Source organism: Dipteris shenzhenensis, chromosome 23 (genome assembly GCF_047967505.1).
Source record: "Dipteris shenzhenensis isolate YYH24624 ecotype China chromosome 23, Dip_SZ_1.0, whole genome shotgun sequence".
In the NCBI taxonomy this organism is placed as follows: Eukaryota; Viridiplantae; Streptophyta; class Polypodiopsida; order Gleicheniales; family Dipteridaceae; genus Dipteris; species Dipteris shenzhenensis.
Window position 1 is genome coordinate 14,844,568 of NC_141618.1, and position 14,507 is coordinate 14,859,074.

At 38.3% G+C, this 14,507-nt stretch overlaps 1 protein-coding gene across 1 annotated transcript; it reads left to right on the plus strand.

Annotated features, from left to right (window-relative positions):
* Positions 1 to 371: 371 nt before the first annotated feature.
* On the plus strand, positions 372 to 7,945 carry LOC147887041 (uncharacterized). Its single transcript, XM_087394090.1, has 3 exons — positions 372 to 416; positions 7,609 to 7,686; positions 7,793 to 7,945. The coding sequence occupies exons 1-3, from the start codon at positions 372 to 374 to the stop codon at positions 7,943 to 7,945; spliced, it is 276 nt and encodes a 91-aa protein (XP_087250216.1).
* Positions 7,946 to 14,507: the final 6,562 nt, after the last annotated feature.

Here is a 14,507-nt window from a genome sequence, read left to right on the forward strand (position 1 = left end):
CTAAAGACAAGAATGCAATTAGTTGTAAGTGGGTTGTGAGGCAGTGTGGTTGAGGAGGATTTTAGGGGACATGGGTGCAGTTCAGAACAAGCCTACACAGTTATCATGTGACAATCAGAGTTACAAACCTCAACATTTGACATTTTATTTATGTTGATGCAAACCATGCACATTTGCGAGATTTGGATGGACTGTCAAATCTATGGGAAAAATCAATGAAAAACATTGAATGTTACATAACTACAACCCCTCAAAAGCTCCCAAATTATCAGGATTTTCCCAAATTCTCTAATATGGTGTTAAAGAACCCTGTGTTCCACGCTCGCACAAAACACATTGAGATTCAATATCACTTTGTACGTGAGCTCATCATGGATGGAGAGGTCGACTTGGTGTACTGTTCGACTACAGAGAATGTTGTGGACATCTTCACGAAGGCTCTTGGAAGAGACTTGCTCGAGAGGCATCTTCATCGACTTGGCATTGGGCCGAAAAAGTAGTTCACTTATGGGTGGACATTGAGGGGGGGTGTTAGATATCAATGCTCCACTCTTGTGTAACTATGTGGGAACCAGCTAACTCTACTTGTAAGCCCCCCATATGAGGAGAAGGCATTTGAGTAGCTCGGTTATCCGGTAGGTCCTGGTTTGGACACTAGATGGGGGCCATCTGTGGCCTGATGGTTGGACGGGCTTCAGATAGAGTTGGCACACTGCCAACTAGGCTACATGCAAGTGCGGCAAGGCATCCCATGACTGACCGCACTGAGGGTAGACGAAGCATTTCTCGGGGTAGCCCACACTCTCAAGCTGCGGGGCCCGTTTGGAGCCCTAGATGATCCCAGATGGCTCTATTTTGCACCACGGTTCTAACGTGTCATCGGTGGCCTATTTCAAGATTGACCTCCAGTCGGCCGTTTTGGGTCCATTGGGTCGGTCTCCCAATTGGTTCTAACCAACTACGACTGGTGGCTATATGAGAGCAAGCCCGTGAAGCCCATCATCATCACTAGCTACAGCAACCCTGATTCCTTAGCATCCAGCCTTTGTCCTCTATTGTTTCTAGCATGCCATCGAAGCTTCTCACATAGGAGTGCACGGTTGGGAGGCAGTGCCATCTATTGTATCAATTTTACAGTAATCAACTTTTTGATTCTCCATATTATCTGCTTTTCTCTCTTGCATACGAGATCTTGTTATCTGTTGAGCATAGACATTGTATTGTTTTCCTACAAGGAAGACAAGGGATGTTTTGAGAGCAACTGGTAGTGAGCCTATTTTGCACAGGTCTACCAGAGCTAGGTATCATGTGGATAGGCTGAAATATGATGGATTTATAGCCATTCACTATGCCTATATGGTCAAAGTGATATCTGAACTAGAACCCACTTCTTTTGAGCAAGCCATGGGAAAAGAAAAATGGGAGAAAGCCATGGATGAAGAAATGGATGCCTTGGAAGAAAATGCTACATGGAAATTGGTGCCTTTGCCTAAAGACAAGAATGCAATTGGCTGCAAGTGGGTTTATAAGGTGAAGCACAATGCAGATGGTTCTGTGAACAGATACAAGGCAAGATTAGTTGTCAAGGGGTATGCACAGACATATGGCATTGATTATGAAGAAACATTCAGTTCGATTGCAAGGATGGCAACCGTAAGAGCAGTCATTGCTATGGCTACATCAAAGGGATGGTCTTTACATCAGATGGATGTAAAGAATGCCTTCTTGCATGGTGATTTGCAAGAAGAGGTCTATGTGGAGCAGCCACCAGGTTATGTTCATGCTGTTCATCCTGAGTTCATTTGCAGGTTGAAGAAAGCCTTGTATGGCTTGAAGCAAGCACCCAGAGCATGGTCTGTCAAGATAGGATAGTATCTTGTCACTATTGGCTTTCAGATTTCCAAGGCAGATTTCTCACTTTATGTGAGAAAAACAGAGAAAGGAATTATGCTGCTTGTCATTTATGTTGATGATTTGATCATCACAGGTGATAGTGATAAAGATATCCTTCATGTGAAAATGCTATTGAAGCAGAAGTTTGAGATGAAGGATTTGGGAGAGCTACATTACTTCTTGGGCATTGAGATGATTAGATCCACAAGTGGGATATGGTTCTTGCAAAGGCAGTATGGATTGGACATGCTGTCCAAATATGGGATGACAGGCTGTAAGCCTATTTCAGTTCCTTTGGAGCATAATGTGAAGTTGAGCGTAGATGCAGGTGAGCTTCTGGAAGACCCTACTATGTACAGATGCATAGTAGGAAGTTTGATTTATATGACTATTACTAGGCCAAATTTGAGCTATGTTGTTGGATTGGTAAGTCAGTTTATGCAGGCTCCAAGTAAACCGCATTTGGATGTGGCTAGATGCATACTGAGGTATGTGAAGTCCACATTACAGTATGGACTATTTTATGAGACTAGAGTTTTAGATAGAGTTGCATGGATACATTGATGCTGATTGGGCTGGTAGTATTTCTGATAGATGATCTACGAGTGGATATATGTTCTCTTTTGGGAGTGTTGCAGTCACTTGGAGCAGCAAGAAACAGCCTACAGTTGCTTTGTTGAGCACAAAGACTGAGTACAGGGGTGCGGCAATGGCTGCATGTGAGGTAGCTGTTGCATAAGCTACTATATGATATGCATCACTCTACAAATGGGCTAGTTGTCATTTATTGTGACAACATGAGCAGTATACACTTGGCAAATAACCTAGTCTATCATGCTAGAACAAAGCACATTGAGGTGCATTATCACTATGTGCAGGACAAGGTTCTAGTAGGTTTTATTGATCTAGTTTATGTCAGGATAGACGATCAAGTAGCTGACATATTCACGAAGGCATTGGGTGCAGAGAAGCTGTGCAAGTTCAGAGACCTGCTTGGTGGGCAGGAATTGGGATTGAGCTCGAGGGGGAGTGTTGAGATATCAAGCTCCACTCGGATATGCCAGGGTGACCATTGTGAATTTATGTCACCGACTTGTTAGCTGCAAATGTGGTTGGTACACCGCCCATGAATAATAGCTGGATGACAGCTATCTTTATGTACTCTAGTTAGTGGCTCAATTAGTATGCAACCTTAGTTAGCTGAGTTTGGTTTGAGACCCACATATAGGGTTCACCTATTCTTTTGTACTTAAAGTTCTTTTAGCTTTCACAACTAAGAAGAGGAAAACTGTTTTTAGCCTCCACCTTTGTATATATTCCCCCATTGTGTATGTGAGGAAGCTACAAGTGAGACTCCTTCCTTCTCTCCCACTCTCTTCACAAGGCGTCTACAGAACAAAACGACATGATGTTCAGTACACAAGCAAATATGCGATAAAAATTAAACAATAGAATTTTAAAACAATTAAATATCCATTAATCTCCAAACAATGAGCATCCATTTAAATACCATTTAAACAATAGAAATTTAAAACAATTGGATACCAATTAAACAATACAAATTTAAAACAATTAAATACTAGTTAATCTTAAAACAATGAGCGTCCATTTAAACAATTTGATGTAAACAATAGAAATTTAAAACAATTGGATACCAATTAAACAATGCCATTTAAATAATTTAATCTGCACTCGTCTATACCAATTAAATTTAAAACAATGATCGTCATGCGGAGATAGCAAGTTTAAAACACAAACACAAACTTCAATTCATGAAAAGTTGAATACACAGACACAAGTACATGAATAAGATAGTGCCACAAGCACAGTAGCTATTCAATGTCCAGTACAAATATATGTTCATTGTAATTCAAATACAACATGCCAACTAGAGCCTTGGGCTCATCTCAATCATTGGTCGCATGACCAACTATGGATTAATGTTCAACTTGCTCATTCTTTCTCTCACATCAATCATAGCAGCACGTGATTTGCCTTCTTTTCCAACATAAGATCCACAATAATATCTGTACGAGACATTCGAACAAAATTTGTATGCAAGCGGTAGTCTACTATCAGATACACATCTAGACACTCTTTCCAAAAAGTGAACATTTGCTTGATGATCCAATCGAGAGAGTATACATCGGAGGCCTTGGAGTATGAGTTGGAGCATGTCAGTACAATTCCACATTCTTCTTCTTCACTATCAACATCACCACATCTTGTTTACTAATAGCACGTATCATCACACAGCTAGGGATTACGTTAATGTAATATCGTAAATGTGAACATGTTATTAACGTTGCATACTTACATTGTAAACTCACATTAATAACGTGTGTATTATTATTACTGGTCAAAGATTAACCGATAAATCAGCTATTTAATTATCCCACTGGGAAAATGGATTATCCCTTGGGCCTCGGTAGGATAATCCATTTTCTCGATGGGCTATTGCAATAGCTTGACGATAGCCTGACAGGCTATTGCAATAGCCCGACAATAGCCCAACGGGCCCTGTTAGGAGATGGCTAAATCTCGGTGGGCTTTCTTAATACATAATACAGCCCCCAATTTGGAGGTGTGTAGAGACAGTTGCTTGGGTAGCACACCCTTGCTAAGGCTTTGTTGTTCACTTGCAAGGACCTTCGACACTCAGTTTGTTAATTGTAGAGTTTGTGTTTAGGTATTTAAGCCATTTTTCCTTCTTTGGGCAAGAGTAGTCCTAATATCTATTCTCACATGTTGCTTGTGATTGTATGCTATTTGTTGTGTATTGTGGGCTAGTAGTCCTATTATTGGGCAGTAGTAGTCCTCATGTGACATTTTTGACATAGGTACTGTGCAGTAGATGAATCTTGGGTTAGTTGTCCTACAGTGAGTTGGGCAAACTAATCCCCGAGGAGGCCATTCGTCTTAGTTGCATTTGTGTTTTGTTGTGTGGTTGACTTTTGGGCATTGTGTCCTATTCTGCGCAGTATACGTCCTAAAGAAAAGCTCACTATTGTGTTATTATTTTTTTAATCCATGTGTATCTTGTATTATTAGGCTTGTGTAGCACTCTGCATTTTTCAATAATAATTTAATACAGGATCACATGTGAAGACAATAAAGAGGCTTTCAAATTATACATTGGTAACTCCAGAGAGAAGATTATTGACTGCTACTAGGTCTCAGGTATGCAAAAGCTTATGTTTTTTTAAATTTTCAATGTTTCAATTATTTAGAGTATATGTAAGTGCTATTGCCTATTGGTTTTGTAAAATATTAGTTTAGTATTTCATTTTCATACTATAAACTCTATGAAATATGAGTTAATTTCTTAAGTTTGTTCATGGAAAAATATGTGATAAAGGTTGATGTAAAAGATGTAGGATCCTTAGTCATTATTACAAGTTAGAAGTTATTGACTCTCGTGAGGGATATGTGATAATTAGGCCTTATACTAGAACAAAGGAGTCAATGGAAGATGGTACAAATCCTAGTTAAGTGCAAGTCAGTCAACCATGCTTGTCACAAGGCTCTAGACCACAAGCAACGGTTACAAAGTCTAATCGTAGTGTCAAAAAATGCAAAGCAAAAGGTTACCTGGTGCTGAGTGGCAATTTGTCGATAACTTAAATGGCAAGTATTACGACTAGGTGTGCAAATACTATAAAGTGCAGAAGAGTGGTGGATCCCCACATATTAGAGATCACTTCTTTGGCAGTAATCTCAAGTCAATAGGAAAATGCACCTATCCTGATAGCCAAAGACTGGCTACAAGGCTTAGGGAAGAAATAGCTAAGGAAGAAAAGAAGAAAGGGCATCGTTGAGGAACAAGGCTTTGCATTGCTTTTGCATGCAAAAACACATCACGTGATAATGTGGCTAGTGGGATGCACAGTGGGATTGAATCTGTTAAATACAAGAACTATAGCTACCCACTAACTATAGACCTCACACAAAAAAAACTTGCAAACTCGGGTAAGAATGTACCCGTTGGATGTGAAAAGCCTCCGTCTTTTTTGTCTATCAACACGAGTATCAGCAATGGTGACGGTGTTTTTGAGCTTGCCTTTAGCGATGACATGCCTATGCCTACCTCATGATTATGTGTCCATCCCTTGCAATTTTCACATCAACTAATCACTAGGTTGTAGAGAAGAAGGTTTATGGAATAAAATAAGGGAGATCTTTTGAATATAATTGAATATCCTCGGTTCTTGCATTCTAGTGAACCATGCTATTGTCAAAACCTCACTTTACAATAAAAATCATGATAGATATTAAAGAATAACCAAATGAACACACACCTTGGAATTTGAAAAAAAGTTAGGCACCACCCTTTAGAGAAATAGAAGATACCTCTAGCTCAAAAAAAAGTGTGAGGGAAATACCTTGATGGAGATAGTGAGGGGTACTTCTTTGCAGTCATGCCTCTATCTCATAGACACCATGACAAACAAAGTATAGAGAGAGAGAGAGAGAGAGAGAGAGAAAGAGTGCTCAACGGTTCTTACATGTCACTTGAGTGGTAGAGTGTAATGATGGTAATGACCTACATGTCCTCATTTCAATGAACTACCCTCGTAGTAATATTTTAAAAACTACTATGGGACTTCTTCATAAAGTGTGTTGTTCTAGAATATGTTTTTTGGTGCTATTCTCATTCTATCACCCATTTTTCTACCTCTAAAATCTATAATTTCTCTACCAAGGCCACTTTGTATTATGATTGTCCATGTCCACCGTGGTGGTTGAGAAGATTTAACTAGCTCATGCATTCAACATCTAGAAATATTTTGTTGGTAGGAACAAATATTGAAGGAAAATGAAGATAGCTTTTGCTAGTAGAGAACACAATAGAATTATTGCATGAAAGATGTTGAACAATAGAAAATAGAGGTTGATTCACAGTAGAATCTCTTGAAAGATTTTGAACGATATAAATGATCTAAATTAGAGAAGAGTCAAACTCCTATGCATACTCTAATCTATAAGAGAGCTTGCAAAACCTACAACCTCTACTAATGTGGCCCCTACAAATCTTTATGACTATTGATCATCGCGTACTCTATCACAAACAAAGAGGTTTAGCGTTAAAATCTATATCTTTGAGAGAAAAACCCAATATTCTTAATACAAAGTCTAAACATAACTTAGGTAATATTACATAGAAAGAAAACCCTTCAAAAGTAGTTGAACCAAAAAAATAAGGTGGGAAATCCATAACGTCGAGGTTGCACTAAATTGACAATAGATGGAGGAGAGAGATGCGATTTGTATCTTGTTTTTCCAGCATCTACTTCGATTTTGAGAGAAATTCATTGGTGGGTGAGGAAGAATGGCAACTAAAATAAGATCCTTATCACACATTGATGAGACATTGACCATTGTATGCTTGCATCTGATGCGGTAGAATGGAGAGGGCGCGTTTTCCTCTTCCGAGTGAAGAAGAAGTCAGCCTTCTTGTTCACTGATTGGGGTGTTGCTGCTCACGAAATTGAGCTCGCTGTGTGCCACAGCCGACATTGCACCATTATGCGCATTCCGATTGGTTCATATAGGCATCGCCATCGCTCTCTCAATCCCATCTCTTTGTCCTTCCCCAATCCTGCATTCCACAGTCTCTCAGCTCAATATTCATCACACCCTTGTTTCGTCCCTCCACTTTTGATTGCCCCCCATCACCCTGCCACCGATCTAGTGCAAAAGATGCATGCGGCCTAGAAAGAGAAAGAGGAGGAGCACAAGCATCGCCAACATATGGCAGACGCTTGCGCCGTACGCGTAGGTGCATTTGATTTGGTAAGAACAAATCTACACTGACTATTGTGTGCTATTTAGCCTTCACAAGTATGACTTAATTTGAATGTTGTCCTCTCCTCAATGTTTGCTATTCGATTTTGTGCAGCATAAGCGACATGAGGCAAAGAAGCATCCAAAGGAGCATCACAAGCACAAGGTGCGAGAGCACGTTGCTGGTGTGACTGTGATCGGAGCTGGTGTTGTGGTAGTTCATGAGAAGCAGGAGAGGAAGGAAGCCAAAAAGGAGGCCAAGCACTAAGAAATTCAATGTTAGCAGAGATAGATTGGTCCACTTGTACATGTTGATCTTTGGTTACAGCTTTTGCACTCTAGAGTCCTCATTGCTATAAATTCTTTAACAAGAAAGTCTGGAGATTTTCCCCTACGAGTTTACATGGTGATTTTCAATGCTACAACGCCATTTTGGAACAAATGAGACCAACTTTGAATGTTGACATTTTGGCAGGACTCTAAGTTTTGGGTCTATTTCTCCATACTTTTCTACCTTTAGTCAACATTTGAGGGGATTCTTAAAATAATATGTAACCATAAAATGTCTCGTTTGGCATTGCTATAGCGGCAATTCTTACATAAAGCTAACATTGAGGGGTTTCTTTATCCTCTTCAAGAAAATATTACAACTTGTAGTGACGGAATATTCATAGATTGTTTTGGTTTATGATTATCAAAGAGACAAAGGAAGGCTCTAGAGAGGAAGGGGGAAACCATGGAGGGAGCATTATGGGGAAGGGAGACAATGGGGTACGAGAAGAGAGGGAGAAAGGAGAGATCATAGAGATACGCATATTTAATAGGAAAGTATGTGGATGGGGAGAGTGGGTGTTGGTGAAGGGGTGGTATGTTGAGTTAAGGGATTTAAAGACATTTCGTCACTAAATCTAAACCAAATTAGAGAATCATTCATGGGACTTGCATGGTTCTAGCAATTGCTTACCATGGAATCTTAGTCTAACTGGACAACATTCAATATATGCTGCTAAAATATTCACATCTAATGATGATAACAGCACGGCCCAAAGAAAGAACTACTACCGCACCCAGTAGGCAAGGATTGTAGTGAATTGTCCCGCACGCTTTTGTGTGGAGATATCAAATATGGCAAACCTAGAGTCTCAAAATATCTTGAGACAATCTCCATACATTGATATACTTAAGCAGGTGAGGGGACAATGGATTCTCTTTAACAGACCGAAGACAGCACAACAAGGGCTTGTAAAAGGACATCCAGATCGTGAGAATTGGGATGTAAGTACAGATTTTAATTATGAATCATTTTTTACAAGAATGTTTTCTTAATTATTGCATTCTAATGGATTCATATATTTTGTAGGCTTTCTTAGAGGTTCTACACAGTCGGTTCAAACATGGAGGGAATGGAATTTATACATAATGTGTACCAAGAGCCAATGGCAATAGGGGTTGCTGTTTTGGATGTAATGTATGGACCAAGCAGAAGTAGAAATTGGAATGAGGATCACTTTGAGTGTTTGTTGAAAAGCTTGATGACAATTGCTTCTCCCCCAGTGCAATTCCTTCTTGTGGTGTTCTTGACCATGGATCATGTATCATGTTTGAAGAATGCATTAAATAAGACATGTGGACAATATAAAATACACTTTGGTTGCCTTAATTTTGAAACTGCAGATATATTTATCATTGGATCTATGGATGGCTTAATTGCCTGTGTACTAGTAAGCAAGGAAAAGCATTTCAACAATATTGAGTGCTATACCAATGCACAATGTAAGCCATCAATATATGTTGCAAATGAAAAATATGAAAAATTAAGTGGTGCAAAAGAATCAGGTAACGAGGATGATGATGACGAGGATGATGATGATGAATTTGACATTGAATTGTCCTTGAAAAGAAAACGTTCAAGTATCATGAAAGACAGGGTTTCTATCGGGAAGATGAGTATGTATTGGACTTGTTCTCTGAGGGGTTTGCTACAATAGAATCTCTTTCTTGTAAGAGGCATGTTGTTTTAGTTGTTGAGACTTATGAGGAGTTGGCAAAGGTGGAACATATCTGTTGCACGTATGCTTATAGTAATCATGAAATTTGACAATGGGCTCGCTTGCAAGAACCAATATTGGCAATAGAGGCTCAATAGAGGGGGTACCAAAAGAAGATGATACAACTGAAGGTGGAGGGGATAAAGAAATCGATACCATACCAGGACAAAAAGAGCTTCAACCCTTCAATGAAGAACAACGTGAGCATTTACAAAAACACGCTTCAAAGTTTTGGGAAACAGAAGAGGAAGCAACAGGTCCTTGAAATTGTCCTTTTATATGGTGTTCGTGTTTTTCGTATGTTATCTTGCTATATTCTCCATATGATGTATTAATTTCGTTCCAAGGATCTTTTAATATTACTTGGAAATTTCTTCTATCTCATTGCCATAATTCAAACATTCATATGTATTCTCGAATATGTTTAATTTTCTATATTTCATGAAAAGATGTGTTTGCATGTTGTAATACCTTCGGAGTGTGATACACATCCAAATTTATTTATGAGTTCATAAATATTAAAAAGTGTGTTGAGTCTTGATCGTGATGAATGAATTAGTGTAAATTGTTGTTTCTATCCTTATTCACTTCATATGAATGCTCAAATATGTTTTGGCCGCTTGGCCAAATCTTTTATTAGTGGGAACACTCGGGCAATGCTAGATAATGTTGGACTCCACTCTATCTATTACGCAAAGGTTTTTGGCATTGTAAGGATATGTAGTTTTGGGGATTAAAATAACTTGAAAGGGTATAGATTCAACAACTTTAGGGGGTATACTATGCATATGAACATGAATGCTTTCTTTTTTTTAGTAATCCAATTTTGTTTTGAAAAAGAAAAACATGAATGCTTTCACACAAACAAATTTCATTGAGAGCACACAACTAAAGTTTGACAATTTGGTTTTCCAACTCAATCTTCAATTTGCTTCTACTTATGAATTTCATTTCCTTGCTTATCAACAGATCTTGGCCATCTCAATTTCACATCACTAGAAGCATTGCCGACACCTGATCCAATGATTCGTTATGTGCCTAATTTGAACATTATCATGCAAGTTCCAAACTCAACATGGTTGATTGAAAATGTTGAGGATGCAATGTCTAGAGTTATGTCTGGAGTTAATGTTCCATTGACAAATGTGGATGCAAGCTTAGAAGGTAGAGGAGAAGATGCAATGTCATTGTATGAAGCCAAGGTGTAGGAAGAAATTTTAGAAGGTAAAGGAGAAGACATAATGTCACCCTTAGAAATAATGTCAAAAGAGGTGATAACAAAAATAAGACTAGAAATGATAATAGATTTGAAAGGGTTATTACTCGAGCGTTGTTTTTCGAAGTCAAACAAACATATGAGCTTGCACAATGGGTAAGCATTGGCTTGTTCTCCGTCCTGGGTGTTTAGAGTTTCTACAATGGCTACTTGATCACTACCATGTTGGCATTTGGTCCACTGGAGGAGAAAAGGGCATGGTGCAACACATGCTGGACACTTTGGAGCATCATGTTAACAGAAAGTTACATTTCTTCATGGTTTGGGGTGCGATGGCATGCCACAAGCATACAAAGAGTATAATCATTCGACCAGATAGGATGAATGTGGAAGCAGAGTTTAAACCATTAATGAGAGTGTGGTGTTGTTTTAAAGAGGAATGCAAACCGGCAAGAATAGTGTTCATTGATGTTTCGCCTTACACGGGTTGTGTTAATCCAATAGAAAATTGCATTTTCCCTACAAAATTTGATATAGATTGTGGTGATTCTATTTTGCTTCATGAGTTATTGCCATACCTATAGATGTTAGATGATGCAGTAGATGTGCGCAGTGCCATCTCTTCTAATAGATTTGGTCAAGCTCCGATTGTTGAAGGGCATGATATGTTCTATTATTTTCAACCAGTGATCCTTGAATTCAAAGAAGAAAACAAAGAAGTGCTCGAAAGGATGAATGTCGAATCACATATGTCTATTCATAGTTCAAAAAAAGACACAGAGAAAGGTATTGCTTCACCTATAACCAAAACTAGAGTGAGAGGGACTTGTCCTACACAAGAAGTATGGTGCATGCTCAACATGTTACATTGAATGAAGAGGAAGAATGCATGCTAGGAAAAATTGCCAAAATGGGGCCATTGAAAGATAGTGAGGCAAAACGCTTTGCTATAGTTCTTGGATGCAAGGAAAGGGGAATCACTGCCGATGCTGCAAGGGCATTCTTAGCCAACTTGATTCGATTTTATTGCATAGACAACCCTTAGTGAATCTGAGTGATCTTGTTAATTAGAGTTGCAGACACAAATGCTTAACTAAAACATTTGTACCTACATTCTGATTTATATTTGGACACTATTTGGTTAGATTCAATTTGCAAAACATTATGTTTCAATTTGTTTTGTGAAAGAATTAATAGACATTGAGTTAGTATCTTGTGCAAAAAATGCTCTATGCTTTGTGATGTGAGTTTGTATTCCTCCACTAAAAGAATGATTCTTTGATTTTAAACATATGATAGGTGTTGCAGATTGTCCTGAAAAGTTGAAGAGCTATCTTATTATAAAATTTGATTCTACATCCAATGGTTTATGAATACATGAATTGCCCATACCCATTGAGAACGTGTTCGAAATGAATGGCATCCATTATGAAGTAAAGAAATCAACAATACCTGGGGCAGGATATGGTCTTTTTGTACATACGAGCATAAAGAAGAAATAAGATTTGATGGTATATAATGGTCCAAAGTATGATTATGATACTTGGAGATCTCTCCTCAAGTTTTTCCCAAGGATGAAGACTTATGGAATGTTTGAAGATCCATTCATTGAGCCATTGACAGATGTGAAATGTATTGTGGGAGATGTATTGTATGGAAACATTGCTGGATATATAAATAGCTCAATGTATTATAAAGAAAGAACAAATGTTATATTTGTATACATCCCTAGGCTACCACCTTGGGCTCAAAAGTCACAAGGAGATTTGAGTGCCCATGGCTACATTACTGTGCAAACCATAAAGGATATCTCCTTCGGAGATGAGCTACTTTGTGAGTATGAATACTAGTATGGAATTGTTAATGATTGTGTTAAACGATGTTGTGCAAAATTTAGTTACAAAATTGGCTACGTGTCAATGGTTTTGATTATATTTAGCACAAGAAAGCAATTTAAAAAAAGGTTTTTATCAAGACCATGTCTCTGAGTTTAATGAGCTCTATTGTGATGGAGAGTTTCACGAGCTCTATTGTGATGGAACAGTGTTTTTGAACACAACATTTATATGATGGATGTCAAAGCTCTACCATAATCCTATTGCATACGTCAATACTGCAATTTATCAACATAGAAACATATGCATCTGGCATTAATTTGATACATCTAATATACCAAATAAAAATTGACAGTTGTTGCAAGTTTAATTTTGTTTTTGAACACCACATTTATATGATGGATGTCAAAGCTCTATAACAATATTATTGCATATATCACTACTGCAATTTAATTTACTCCAATGAATCTTTCTAATGCAACATCTATCAATTGGATTTTTTTTGTGGTTTTGATGTATATGAAACAACAAACATCTTTCTTTCACTAGCAAATCAACAAATGTTTTTGCCATGGGGCCATGTTCACATCTATTAAGGCCTTTTGCCAAAGCAACATACGGAAGCTTATTGCTTGGGTTCTAGGAATTGGGAAAGTATTGTGCATGGTCTAGTCTTCCCCAACATAATTGAAACTTGGGTCCTCATTGGAGCTAATGTTTCAATAAAAAACATCAAATTTTACTTTTGAAGTGACTATATTTTATTTTGTGGGAATTGGGATTTTCCCAAATTCTCTAATATAGTATTAAAGTGCTATAAGACCTAGGGTTATGGAATTTTGAAACACTCCACGACATATTTTCAAAAAACCCATTGAGAGGCACATTTCCCAAGACCTTTGCACTCTATGCACGATTCAAAACGAGAGTAGCCATTGGGGTAAGTAGGCGCCCACCTCCAACTCCATAAGCTTGATGGATTTGCACCTCAATGCTAATTTTTTAGATGAAAAAACATATCAATGTACTTATAATACTCAAGCATTAGATGTGAGCAAAACAAGTACTTACTACATACTTATCACCTCATTATCCTCCTTACCATAAGTACTTGCTCTCATAATTCTGTAATAACAAAATAAGTACTTTATTAGCTAAATGTTGGGATATATTGGACTCAAGGACCTAACCATAATTGCATCCAAATTGTGGGACGATTTGTCAAAATATGGGTGTTGGCTCTTTCCCACAGCTTCCACAGGAAGAGCAGGGTTTTCTCAGTATGTAGGGTTCCGAGGCTTTTTGTCACCTACAAATATATCGGGGTTGTTTTTTGTAGTATACATGTAGCTTAGGCCCTCGAGTTGTGTTCCGATGAGAGATGTAGGCTTAAGTGTGGTAAGCAAACATAGTACATATGCATGTGTAAAAGAAACGTGTATCATCATGGTTGAGGTCATGAAGGCTTTCATCTTCATTGGTGGTTGCAGGGTTTAGGAGGAGTTCAAGGGTTAGAGGGAGGTTCAGGGTTTAGAAGGAGGTTCCAAGGTTTAAAAAGAGGTTCTAGGGTTTAGAAGAGGTTCCAGGGTTAGAAGGAGTTCCAGGGTTTAGAAGAGGTTCTAGGGTTAGAAGGAGTTCCAAGGTTTAGAAGGAGGTTCCAAGGTTTAGAAGGAGGTTCCAGAGTTTAGAATAGGTTCCAAGGTTTAGAGTGGAGTACATGGTGGAGAACTC

Coding starts and splice junctions, on each gene's coding strand:
- LOC147887041 (XM_087394090.1), top strand. CDS start 372: ATGGATGGAGAGGTCGACTTGGTGTACTGTTCGACTACAGAGAAT. Junction 417..7,608: donor ACTGTTCGACTACAGAGAAT/GTTGTGGACATC, acceptor CATGCGGCCTAG/AAAGAGAAAGAGGAGGAGCA. Junction 7,687..7,792: donor GCGTAGGTGCATTTGATTTG/GTAAGAACAAAT, acceptor GATTTTGTGCAG/CATAAGCGACATGAGGCAAA.